Genomic DNA, 14,424 nt, shown 5'->3' on the forward strand with positions numbered 1-14,424 from the left:
AGTGCACTTGATATTCCAGTTTTATTGCACAAACCAATTGTATTATAGCAAGACACCCATTCATTAGAAATTGTGTACCGGTATTAACTCAATCCACTTACATGTTGGTCCTGCATGTATTTAGTACCAAGTATGATGGAATCAAGATTTTCTAAGGTATATTTTTACACTCAAAGTATAGCTGTCATCAGACGACAGCACTCAGCACCTGTACAAAATGATCTGTTTGAGGTTTTGCCACCCACGAGATGCTTTTCTACTCTTGCTCTGTAAAGGTAAAATGCATGCTGTACAATCCCATTTGACGTATTCTGTACCTGTTAAAGTGTCACACACCTTTAAATGTTGTTAATAGATGCGATTAATACATTTTATTCCCATTATTGATGTACCAAAGCAACTATGCAGTGTTCTTAAAGGTAAATACCTTGATTATGACAGGAGAAAAATGGTAGTAGAGTGTGTTCAGAAAACCTGCAATGCCTTTTATTCATAATATGTACTCTAGAAATCAGACTACAGACTTCTTTTTAGATCTATAGAGCACAGGGTTTTATTTTGCTCACCTGATGTTTTCCATAATATTATATTCTGTGATTTGATTTGCAAGTCACAGCCGTGTGTAAAAAGCTGTATCAACCACAGAACTATAGTTTACAGTAGAGTTGCAGTTTTAATTAACTAACATCACTATGCTTTATAAATGGCCAACCATGACACATTTCTCCTAATAAAGCGGTGAGTTGGCCCTGCAAAATGCATAGTTCAATCTATCAAATAGTTTTCAAGAACTGTCCCTGATTTATAGATGGCCGACCAAGCTGTTCATACTGGAGAAGCTAACTAACCCTTCATAAGGTATTGTACTATCAGGGAGTTAACATCTTTAACTCACCTTCAAACTCTTTCTTTTATGAATAGAGTAGCAGCCCAGTAAAATGGCTCATAAAACCCAAGCGAGGACACTGGTACTGCTACAGTTAGTAGTTATGGAAAGCGAATCATAATACGCTAGTGTTGGATTTCCAGTTCTTTCTAGTGGTTTACCCCATCTATTAAAGAGTAAACATATAGCTGCTACGTTAAATTTTAGATATGCTTTCTAGACGAGCACACTGGTTCAGCTAGTTAAATAAGAGCTGGGTAAAGCGAGGGGACATATTTGGTTTTTCACTCAGAGGTCATGTACTCTGGTAGGACAACTCAAACATGCTGCAGGACTCGTCCAAGCTGTCGTCCATATTCAAAGTTTGCCAGAAAGACTTCTGTTTCTTCTGCAGCTCATTTCTCACACACCTTGGACAGGGGAGTGTTTTCACTTTGCAGTCGGAGTGGAATATGGCAGAGCAGTTCTCACACCTATTTAAAAAAAAGACCACAGAGAGATACTTATTGGGATATTTTTAGCAAAAACAGATATAGTCACACTAATTACGCGTATACAATCCATAGACAATGAACCAGATGGCAGAATAGAGCTATTTGGTGCTTCTAGTCTTTTCTGTGATATCTGTGATGTCTACTCTTACTTGTTGGTTGGCCTTTTATTAGACCAGGTAGTCTTAGGCCTATTCTACATGCTTATTTTCTGTCACTGTATTAACTAGGGCTGCAACTAACGATTATTTAAATAATCGATTAGTTGGCCGATTATTTTTTCGATTAATCGATTAATCGGATAAAAAAACAATATGCAAATTTTTCGTTTATTTAAAATAATTTAATGAACTGGATGTTAAAAAACAACTTAAAATTTACATTAACATTCTTATTTTGTTATGATGTAATAAAAAACAATATTTTCAAAGTACAAGAACCCAAACACAATATTTATGAAACAAAATAACCCCAAACATTCTGAAAAGAGGTGGACTATTACTGTTCAAGAAACTTTGCACCCAGCACTTTGCACCTTGCACCCAGCACTTTGCACCCAGCACTTTGCCCCAGCACTTTGCACCCAGCCCTGGCACTTTGCACCCAGCACTTTGCCCCAGCCCTGGCACTTTGCACTTTGCACCCAGCACTTTGCACCCAGCACTTTGCACCCAGCACTCAGCACTTTGCACCCAGCACTTTGCCCCAGCACTCAGCACTTTGCACCCAGCACTTTGCACCCAGCACTTTGCACCCAGCCCTGGCACTTTGCACCCAGCACTTTGCCCCAGCCCTGGCACTTTGCACTTTGCACCCAGCACTTTGCACCCAGCACTTTGCACCCAGCACTTTGCACCCAGCACTTTGCCCCAGCACTCAGCGCTTTGCACCCAGCACTTTGCACCCAGCCCTGGCACTTTGCACCCAGCACTTTGCACCCAGCCCTGGCACTTTGCACCCAGCACTTTGCACTGTGCCCCTGCACCCAGTCTCCAACTCTGCCCTGCACCCAGCCCTGCCCCCACATTCTGCCCTGCCCCCACACTCTGCCCTGCACCCACTGTGCCCTGCACCCACACTCACACCCTGCCCTGCATCCCCACCCCCACTCTGCCCTGCACCCAGTCTCCCACTCTGCCCTCTATCCCCACTCTGCCCTGCACCCAGTCTCCTGCCCTGCCCCCCCACACCCACTCTGCCCTGCCCCCCCACCCCCACTCTGCCCTACACCCCCCACCCCCACTCTGCCCTGCACCCACACTCACACCCTGCCCTGCATCCCCACCCCCACTCTGCCCTGCACTCAGTCACCTACCCTGGCCTGCCCCCCCACCCCCACTCTGCCCTGCACCCAGTCACCTACCCTGGCCTGCCCCCCCACCCCCACTCTGCCCTGCACCCACCACCCCCACTCTGCCCTGCACCCACACTCACACCCTGCCCTGCATCCCCTGAAACCCCACCCCGCCGTGGACCCCCACCCCCGCGAATCGCTCTGTGCGAATGGAGCCACTGGCACAGAGCGAACCGCTCCGTGCGAATGGAGCCACTCGCACAGAGCGAACCACTCTGTGCGAATGGAGCCACTCGCACAGAGCGATTCGCACATAGACATGAAGAATACTTACCTCCGGAAAGGCGTCACATCCGTCACGTAGCTGAAAGAAGGCGGAGACTGCAGAGCGTGTAGCCAGAAGCGGGGAACGCTCGCGGAGGTAAGCAAAAGGAGCCGAGTGCTCCAACAACGAATCGATCACTCGATTAATCGATAACGGAAATCGTCGACAACGATTTCCGTTATCGATTATTATCGATTTTATCGATTCGTTGTTTCAGCCCTAGTATTAACATACATAATGTCTGTTCCTATTATCCTCCATTATCTCTAAACCTCTGACTCTCTAACAAGGCCACCATCAAAAATTTTGGGGCCCAATACAAACCTAAAGACAGGGCCCCACTGCCTTGCCCTACTCCTTTCCTACCACCATACCCCATGCTTCACCCACTGCCCTGCTCCCTAAGGCCAGCCCTTAAGCTCACAATGAAGCCACCAGACCCCAAAGATCAGACACGGTAGTGGGCCGCAGGGGCCCAGTCCTGGGTAGCATGCTGCAAAGGCCAACGTGGGGGCCTGTGAAAGACCAAGGACGCCAGGCCACACACAGACATTGGTTATAATCAAACCAGTCCATCCTACCTTAGGGTTATAGAAAATCGGAAATACAATATTTTATCGTTTAAAATTATTTTAAAATATCAATTTCCACTCCCAATCAGGCTAGTAGGCACACTTTCTACTGAACCACCACAAATCCAGAGTACTGTATCTCCACCCAGCCAGGGAGGGTGTGATATCTTGAAAATAAAATTACAAAAACCCAAACAAAAACATACAATAAAAGCATTTTTATTTCAAAGCATTATTATTCTTTAAAGCAACAGGACATACAGTCCTATATACATATTTAACCATCTCCTAGTTTTCAAGTGGTACTTTATAGGAGCTTTTATGCATGCTATTTCTTTAAGATACATAAAATTGTAGAAACCACTGTGATTTCAGTCGTGAACCACAATGTGTATTTTCCTGCTGTCAGCTCGTCGGATTTCAAAGCTGATTATTTTCTTTTTATAATAAATGTAGAAGGAAACATCTTTTATGAATAATTGCCCTTCTTTATACGTTAGGAATCCAGTCAGTGACCCACATACAGTAAGTGCTAACAGGATGTTAACAGCCGTGGGAGTGCAACACGCTAACTACACATGATGGAGACTAAATAGCTGCTAACTGGCTCTAGTCTTTGTAATGGACAGCAAATAGATGTTGGCTAGTATCGGGCCAGGGGTCTAATGGACAGAAAATTCATGTCAATTTGTTGTTCTTTTACCCAAACAGAGAGGGAATGGATGCCAATTTACTGTGGAGTCGCTTTAAGGTGAAAAAAGTCAAAAGATGTAAAGAAGCAGGGACAAAAATCACCTCAAAGGCTAACAGTCTACATACTGTACTGCGTGTCACCCTTAAAGTGTTTGAATTATTTGAAGAAAAAATATTCTATTTCAATGAATGTGAATGTAAGTTAAAGGGACACTCCAGTGAGAGAAAGTGAAAGTGAGCAATTAGACAGGCCTCCCAAAATCGGGGTACTTTGTCGTAGTGGGGGGCTATGCAATATATGGTCATATAGTGTGATGGGATTCCCAATGTATGCCTTAGATATGTGTTTTTAAATAGTATTTGCTAGGTGTGCGTGGATTCCTTGTTTGTTGTATTTCCAAAGCAAGGTCCAGCCAGGAGCATAGTTCAAAAGCTGGGAGTCCCATACTATGAAGCCTTAAGCTTATGTGTGAAAGCATCCATGGTACTTAAATCTTTTTAATCTATACAGCAGGGTTACTCAACATTATATATAATATATATAATGAAAAGGACAACAACTAATTGCAAATGTTCTAGGTACAGTATAAGTAATAATTATATTATACATAATAATAGCACCCTACATATTTTCCACAACCTGAAAACAGCTGTGTGAGGCTTTGTGATGGGTGATTGACTGATAGGTGTAGTCATGCCGGCACGTTTCATTCCTTCCTTAACACACCCTTTCTCTTGGCTGTCACCTCCGTTTACCCATAACTCTTATCAACCGCCATGGGTGCAGCTACTACCAATAAAATGGCTAGCTGATCGGAGGCACCTGCTGTTCCATCCAAAGGTCTCCACTCAGTAATTGCAAAATAAAACCACATACAAAAGTAAAATAAGTCTTGCAGCTTGACACTTATTAACTTGGGGCAAGGGAGGTGAGGGTGTAGCCGGAAAACATTGCTTCTGTTCTCAAGGGATAATTGTGGAAAAAGCATTTGTGGCACCTTTATGAGGACTGTTGTCTCAGATCAATATATATATATATATATATATATATATATATATATATATATATATATATATATATATATATATAGGTTATAATTATCCTCTCACCTCATTATTTGACTGTTTACAATTCATTACGCATAGGTGTTCATTTTGCATGAATTCCAATTTATTTAATTGCATGCTAATTAGTGGTGCAAATTATTAGATTATGGAAAAGGTGGGGTGCTGCACCTTAGATTTCAAAAATCTAAAACAAAACACTAAAGAGTGTGCCAACATGAGCTGCAACGCTTCAGCTGGTTTTGCAGCTTGAAATCTAGAAAGGTTTGCAAGAATGCTTGACCTATGTCAATGTCCAAAGTCCATGGCTCTTGGAGGTCATTTGGATTCATTGTATGGACTCGTAAATGCAAATTTAGCTTTGGATCGGCACATCCTGATCTAATTTTGAAAGACTGGTGGAATAGCACGAAATAGAGCATTTATGCCAATACGAGAAAATGTTGATTTCTTTCCTATATACAGGACTTTTTAAATGTAAACTTAATTATTCCTGCAGTAATTTAGCAACGATAAGAAGATGCCCTATAATGCTCCCAAAGGGATGGGCAAAACATGTCAGTATGTCACATCCCACCCCCCTGCTTAATATCAATGGTTTCAACAGTTATCTGGACAGAAACCCACTTTCTAAATACAACTAGTTATTTCTGAATGAAAGGCAGACATTAATATAGACCTAGAAAAATATACCACAAACTTGAGTTCCTGCTGATCCGTTATCCTAATGAGGTTCAATCTTTTAATGGATCTCAAGATAACTCCCAACTACTTCATCAGCTTCAAACAATGTAATCAGGTTAGTGGAAATGTACCTTGAAGGATGAACAGATTATAGAACAATTCAGGTCGGACACAAGGATGGTAAAAACAAACCATGTGAGCAATATAAGTTACATAGTAACTACAGCAATAAAAGGGAATAAGACATTCACAAGAGTGTTTACAAGATTTGAGGGTGTAGGGAGAAAGTATTGAACGCCAAGGTTCAATGAGCTGGATTTGTCTGCTTATGGTTCTACAGTCTCTTTAAAGGCCTTCAGCTAATGCTATTTAGGGTATGTGGTCCTACCTTATTAATAACATTGTTGTACTGCAAAGTTTATCTTGTGGTACTGAATGGCCTTTAATGCACTGTTTGTGATGGCATTCCTCTTATTGGAAATGTTGATATCCCATTGAAACATACATTAATTGTATCCAAAAGTAAAGACTGAATATTAAAATGGGAGACTGTTTTTAAACCACAAGAACCAACAATACAGAAAGCATGGTGCATCGTCGTTATAGACAAATAAATGAAGAGAAGGCACAGCAGTGTTGGGTTATGAGAAGTTGACCAGACTGCCATTGATGCAGCAATGAAACTTTCTTTGGTGAGGTAGTAACTACACAGGTTTTGGCAACACTTGGCTCTTCAAGTGGCCTACTAGGTATGTAGGACAACATGTAACTGAGCCACAGGGCAGCAGAGCACCTGGCTTCTGAAAAACGTAATGTGAGGAAGAAGACAGGGACTTCAATAGTTTATGTTAAAAGTGTTGATCTCTCTGTGTATGAGTTACAGGTGACAGAATACGTGGAAATCAATCCACAGTCTTCACTATTTTGTAACCTCTGAAAAATTCAACAAAAGCGACACATCTTAAAGATGCATTAGTCCAAGATTCATTTATACAAAAGATACCGGCATGGATGTCTGTATGGTAACTCATCCCCCCAAATAACCCATTAAAGGCACTAACACAATAAACCAAGGAGATGCTGGTCATCTGTAAGCACTTATCAAGAACCCTAATGAATTGACACTTCATCCATAGGGGGGCAGAAGACAAAGTCGATGAAATAATTACAAGGAAGGGAAGCGTATTGGGGAAAAATACGAGGATGACAATGACAGTTGCATTGTATTTTAATTGTAAGCCAGGCTATATATGCTGGCCAAGTTAACTTTTAAAATGTTATTTTCGTTTAATAGTGTTTTAACCTTATCTTGTATAATCCAGTAGGCTAGTTAAAAACTCCTGTCACTCAAAATCTACTTTCACTATGCACATTCCAAGGAAAGCCTAATAACCACATAATTGCTACGTAATCTCTATGGCTATTATAAGGCTCATTAATATTATTATTATTATCATTTTATGAGACTGCAATCTCAAGACAGTCTGGAAGCTAAATGCGAAATACAAGGAGAGGAACATGAGCTATAAAATTAAAAGAAAATGACAGCTGGGATTCGTAAATGCTAATTATTTTTTACACAGCAATAACAAAGGTGATTGGATTTAGTTACGTTACAAACTGACACAAATCATCAGTCTCCACCAGAGGTTCTGCTGAGGATGACGTCTGTACCTGAACTGACATTTTTATAGATTTTTTATATTTATGCTGAAACTTTTTTCTTACATTGAAAGAAGCTAGACCGCGACTCTTTACGTTACTATTACGAATTAATGTACATAATTCCATCATATTCCGCAGCGCTGTACAAGGGAAAAGTAACGTAAAACCCTCTCAGACTACTATGTCAGCTATCTGCATCTGAAAGTAGAAAAGCTGTGGCAATCTCAGAGGGAAAGTAACTTTAATAAAGTGCCATAGCTTCATTAATATGGCCCAGGAAGTAGGGTCAGCCATGTTTTCCAGGACACACATCATTTTTACGTACTGCTGACCAGCCCAGATAAAATACTGTCCACCATGATGGGGAATGTATATTTGACTAATTGGTTTCCTTTCCATGAGTTTATATATCCCACATACAAATTATTCTCATCATTATAAGTAAATATACAAATTCACAAATAAATCACCATAAAGGAGACAAGAAGATGAAGATATCAGTAATTGTAATGTAGTATCTGCATGTGCCATAAAGCAAAGATGTGCGCATGCATAGGTTTTTGAAGCATGCTTATATGCGTTGCTAATTCCCTGCACATCTGGTCTATACCATCAGCACAGAAGTCTCTTAGAGGGGCCAAAGTCTTACAAAAAATGAAACTATCGAGCGTAAAAGTATTCCATTTTAGGGCTTATTCTTTAAAGCTGTTTAGCTGTGACAAATTAACAAGTAGTTGGTCTTTCGGGTATCAGTTGAGTTTACTGCTAATCTCAGGTTGATATCATCACATAGGGAACCTGGATGCATTCAGAACACAAAACCTTGTCAAAACAAACATCATTCACCTGTACATGTTGATAAATATTTAAATATCCCATGACGTGTTCAAGTGTGGAAGGATACCTCAGAGACAACATCTCATGATTAGCCAGTCCTGTGAAAAGTATGTTTTAAGCTTTTCAACCTAGCTGCTCTGAGATGTCCCAGTACTGGTGAAGTTCATTTCTACATCAAGTTAGCAAAAGGCAGCATATAGCATGTAGCTTATATTAGAAGAACCCCATATGCATTGGCTGAAGCCCATAACCTTTCCTATATTTGCTCAGGTCCTACCTTATCTCCAACCAGTTCCTTCCTTAGTTCCACCAATATCCTGCTCGCTCAACACATGCACAGTACCAATTATACACACGCAGAGGAAACTCTGGAAGTCGAGACGGCTTTGGCATCTATGATACAAGTATATACACAGGGTTTTTTTGGAATATAATAATATACCATAAGGAGATGACTCCTTTCAGTTTTTTCCAGGAACTGATTAATTGCAGTCTCTAGTCGTACGACAAAAACTTATGAGAAGCGGATATAACTCTGTGGACCTTACAGCAGGGATATCTTGTTACAAGTTTCTATATTTTCATGTGTAAATATCTGGAAAAAAATATAACATTTTTGTTGAGATGTCATGGGGTCCACAAGCTCAACCAAGACATCCTACCAAACAACTGAGATGAGCTGAATAGGCTCTTATGGTGAAGCTTATAGTGAGACAAGCCAAGTGACTTTCTCCTTAAATGAGTGCAGAGATGAACCTGTATGGCTGGATATTAATTACATTTGAAGCTTGTAGATGATTTCAGTGAACTTAACTTACAGTTTAGTGAACATTCTCTGCTGATGTCCTAAACAATATATAGTTGAATTTGGGAAGTAGACCATCCTTTATCCATTAGGGTAAAGAAATGAGAGATGGAGGAGGAAGTAAATAGAGAGAGGACGTACTGAAGGAGAGACACAGGGATGACTGAGAGCGACAGAAAATGGCAGGGTTGGGGAAAGAACTGGAAGGGTAAGCATCTTTAAGAGATAAGAAATGTAACATAAACATTTTTGAAACGTTGTTTATATCGTAAAGTATGGGTGTCACAAAAAAAACACACAACGATACGAGGAGTTGGTGGAAGGCTCTAGAACGTACTTGCTATGGTGCTAATACAGTAAATTGGTGTGGAAATGCATCATGGTGGATGTTTTTAAGATGCCATATATGAAGCAAGGGCCTAAGCATTTCTTCATCCATTCCAGCAGCCAGCTCGGGGCCGCAGCTGCTCCCTCCTATTTCATAATCTACTGGCCTTTATTCAAGTCTTCACTCCTCCCGATCTTAGGTGAAGTCATTTTTTTTTACAGGTCCCTGGCATTTAGAGCTTAGTAGAGTAAACTGGTTCTCTTGTTTTATTGCTGGGCAGGATGTGACAGGATATCTAAGCAGGGGTTTCTAAAAGCTGCTAATTAGCTGTGCTGATTCTGTTTGGTTTGGATCCATTTACTAACAAAAGAATGTGTCATGCTGATTAAGTGAGAGCGGGGGTATGTAATGTGTGTGCAGAGACCCAGGTGAGTGCATCGACGAGGTATTCTCCCTGTTTGCTTAAGGACTGACAAAAATTAATTAAGTGCAAACAAGTGGTCAGGTAAGAGACTCGCTTATTCAAGGGGCTACAATGTGAGATTTCCCCAACTCCTGTCTCATTCCAAGTCAAGAAAAAAACGATCTGTCTGAACCTGGACCATCTCTCACAATTTGAAGAACGACTGCAAACAGACGCGGCTGAGATATTTTTTCTTGTTGACAAGTTGGATATGTCCAAGGAGAAAAATGCTGTTTGCACAAGTGACACTCACCTTAATGAGGCTTTGTGGGTGTCAAGTCTCTTACTGATAGAAAACATTCCTTATTGCGTTATGATTTAACCCTACGAAGGCTAATGCAGCTGCAGCCAATTTATTGTCCTTTCCCAACAGCCAGGAGACACACAAATAATAATGTCACCTGGAGGTCAAACATGCCTCCTTCTCTTTATCCTCTGCTAGGGGACACTCCACTAGTCAACAATACGTATGCTTATGCGTTTAACCCTTTTTATGGCAGTACATGGGTTTATGCAGACAGGACAATACCTTACATCAGTAAACTAGTTCAGATCCTTAACACCAGACACATAATCATGCAATTAATTGTGATTTAGTTAAAAGATCTAAAAAAAAAAAATTACTTAGATTCGGCTACTGCAAAAACGTGGGGGAAGCCTGTGTCAGCACCAGCCAATACTCACGATTGAGTGTACAGAATAGCTGGACACCAGTGGCGTAACTACAGAGGTCGCAACGGTGGCAGCTATTTGTTCCCGTCTCCTTGTACCGGTTCAAAAAAGTTTAGAAAGGGCCCTTGTGACTTGGACCTGTCCCTGCCGGACGCGAATATGCAGTCTGTCACTCCATGGGCGCTTTGAGTTAATAACTGTGCAACAGATCTCGTTATGCTCTGGATAGCGCAGTGGCGCACTCTAAATGGACAGTGGTCCAAGATCCAGCAAGCGCTGCACACAAACACTATGTCTGTAACACTATGGCTGTGTGCCAAGAAACTGGTAAAGCAAGGAGAAGGTTATGAAAGAACCCCAAGGAGAAAGAACAGCTGTATGAGCACTAAAGAGCCATTGGAAAAAAAAAAACAACTCCCATCTTTCCGATGTTTCTGCTGCATACATAAAATAACAATGGTAGGAAGGGCTGTCTATACTAAATGGTATGAAAGGGTTTTTTTGCTTTTATCAGTGTTACGGTGTACAAGCTAGTGCTGCCGGCCTGAGACGGAGACTTTCCGTGCCATGGGCGCAGACAGGTAGCCAAAATGGCCAATGCTAATGCTTCAGAGGCACTGCATACAAATTTGTATCCGCTATGAATAATGGGCACCAGTCTGGCTCTCCCAAATACCTGGATACCATTTCACTCAACTAATTATATCTGCAGGGTGCGGGGAAGGTACATAGTACAACATATAATAGCTGCGTAAGGTTTTATTGTAAGTGTTTTTGTATTTTTTTAATTAACTTACAACCTTGCAACTTTAGCTATTGTATATGATCACAATTTAAAGGCTATCGATGATTACTTTTAACGTGCAGTTCAATGGCGCGTCTTCATTTACAAGTAAATTATATTTTTAGTAGGGCGTAACCAGTTTCTCCGTGAATCCAGGGATTTTTTTTTTACATGTTTGTAACATGTAATGCATCTCTAGAACACAATCTCTGTCAGCACAGAGCAAATATTAGATTCTTGGCTAGGCTTACAGGTCTTTTCTTTAGCATTGGTGGAGCTTTTTAGGAAAAATGTCACCCTTTGTGTTTTTCTTGTGTCGTTCGGCTGGGCAGCTGAGACAAAGCAGAAATGTGGTTAATGAAACAAATCCCTGTGTTTATTTTATGTTCAAACTATTCTGCACAGGAATGCTACTTTACACAACATATCGAAGAACAGTTATGGGTCAGTAAGTCGGTGAATTTGGGTCCCCTTCTTTTCAGCTGCTTTGAAGAAATCATTTGACATCATGTAACGATTCTGTGGTCTCTAAAAGAAACACTTTCATGATAAAAATAACTTTTTTTTTGTAAACCTTTACCCCTTTTTTATGAAATAAATAAATTGCTACTAAATACACGGAGAAACGTATAATTACCACGTGATTTCTGTGCATTGCATTAGATGGTAAGAGGACTGTGCGAATGAGCTGAACAACTGACTGTATACTTGTAGTATAGGACTACATGCAATAATAAAATGTAAATAATATACAAAGGTGTATATTACAAGAGCTAGTTGATCCCACTAGTGTCTTGAGTGGGGGCCCATGAATCTCTTTTAGAAAAAAGTCAACAGAATTAAGATACAAGATGGGACAGGATTATTAAATCAGGAATATCTATTTGGACTCGTCTATAACGGCAGATAATATGTACGAGCATAGTAACTAAGCTCTTTAACAACTTTGCCGAGTTTATTATATGGAAATATATTAGTATGTGTTCAGTGCTATATATATTCGGTGATAATTTGCGAGATCCAGACTGACATATCTACCCTGTTATCTTTTAGACAGAACATAGCTATGCATTTATCAAACCTTGTCAGAGACAAAAATATCCAAAGACAGAAATATATGTTATTATTATTTTATATACCAAGGATAGAGTATACATATTCTGGGAGGCGAGCACACTGAGTGATGGCATTCGAAGCCTTACAATGCACATTTGTTAAAACTAGCAGTTGAGAAAGCATTGAAGGACAGACAGCATATGCACTGACAGCTGGGATAATTTATGGGTATACAATTTGTTTAAGAAGTTGAATGAACTTCAGTGTTTACCTGTTTTTTGGATTCCTCTGTGTAAGCTAATGGAATGACTCCACTTCATTATCCATGGAGCTGGACTAATCCCATCGTTAAAGGAGTCATTGTCTTTAACCCTTCCTTCTAGCATTCTCACTATACTGTTCATATTTTATTTGCCCACAATTTAACTATATATAGTTAATATTTACATACATGCAGTATTTGTTCACATCTGCCTAAAACTTTTGCACAGTACTATATGGCCACGTATAGCTTAAACTGGATTTTAAAATGTTCTGCTTTTTTCCATCTGTAAGTTTAGAGAGATGGATGCCAATCTAAAATGCTCATATGAGATGTCTTCTACACATCTCAGAGCATCAGTAAGAGCTTTTGCTAAAGCTTCCTTATTAAAAATGATGTTTTAACTTATGTTTGTGCTTCAGGTGGTTTTGTTTATTAATTCATACATATTGATAATATTTCCATTGTTTATTATACACTGATCAGCCATAACATTATGGCAACTGGCAGGTGAAGTAACTAACACTGATAATCTTGTTTTTATGGCATCTGTCATTGGGTGGGATATATTAGGCAGTAAGTAAACATTTTGTTCTCAAAGTTGATATGTTAGAAGCAGAAAAAATGAGCAAGTGTAACCATCTGAGCGACTTTGGCAAGGGCCAAATTGTGACGGCTAGACGAGCATGGGTCAGAGCATCTCCAAAACCGCAGCTCTCGTGGGGTGTTCCCGGTCTGCAGTGGTCAGTACCAAAAGCATTCCAAGGAAGGAAAAGCCGTGAACCGACATCAGGGTCATGGGCGGCCAAGGCTCATTGATGCACGTGGGGTGTGAAGGCTGGTCCGTGTGGTCAAATTCAGCAGGCGAGCTACTGTAGCTCAAATTGCTCAAAAAGCCCATACAATGGGCACGTCAGCACAAGAACTGGACCACGGAGTAATGGAAGAAGGTGGCCTGCTCTGATGAATCATGTTTTCATCACATGGATGGTGTGTTACTTACCTGGAGGATACATGGCACCAGGATGCATCCATGGAGGCCCCACCTCGCAACTTACAGTAAATAAAAGATCTGCTGCTAACGTCTTGGTGCCAGATACCACAGCACACCTTCAGAGGTCTAGTGGAGTCTATGCCATACCTTTGGTAGCAAAAGGGAGACCTACACAGTATTAGGCATGTGGTCATAATGTTATGGCTGATTGGTGTATATACAGATAACATAATGTCATTTTGAGTTTTCTGCCATTATTCTTTTTGTTTTGCAGATCCTTGTTATGTTTGAACTCCATTACATATTTTACATAATATATAATAAGTGAGAAATGAGAACATTGTGTAAATAAAATACATAATTCTTCACTCAATTACATAGGTCACAAAGTGTCAGTAACTCCCTGTCAGTAGGCAATCTTCCAACCATACCCCAAAAGTGTCACTCTTTGCCCATTTGAAATGTTGGAAGGGATGCAATTATTTATATCCATCCACAAACTGTTGCAGATATAAGATTATTAACTGATATCAAAGCATACAGGATCC

General features: G+C 40.4%; 1 protein-coding gene across 1 annotated transcript in view; it reads right to left on the reverse strand.

Moving 5' to 3' along the window:
- Positions 1–524: 524 nt before the first annotated feature.
- The window catches only part of PLEKHM3 (pleckstrin homology domain containing M3), a 63,286-nt gene continuing 49,386 nt past the window's right edge, over positions 525–14,424 (reverse strand). Inside the window, exon 8 of the mRNA XM_053471058.1 lies at positions 525–1,359. Coding sequence (XP_053327033.1) covers positions 1,182–1,359 — 178 coding nt within the window. The 3' untranslated portion in view covers positions 525–1,181. The remainder of the gene's footprint in view (positions 1,360–14,424) is intronic.

The sequence above is a fragment of the Spea bombifrons genome, chromosome 7 (assembly GCF_027358695.1).
Source record: "Spea bombifrons isolate aSpeBom1 chromosome 7, aSpeBom1.2.pri, whole genome shotgun sequence".
Taxonomy (NCBI): domain Eukaryota; kingdom Metazoa; phylum Chordata; class Amphibia; order Anura; family Pelobatidae; genus Spea; species Spea bombifrons.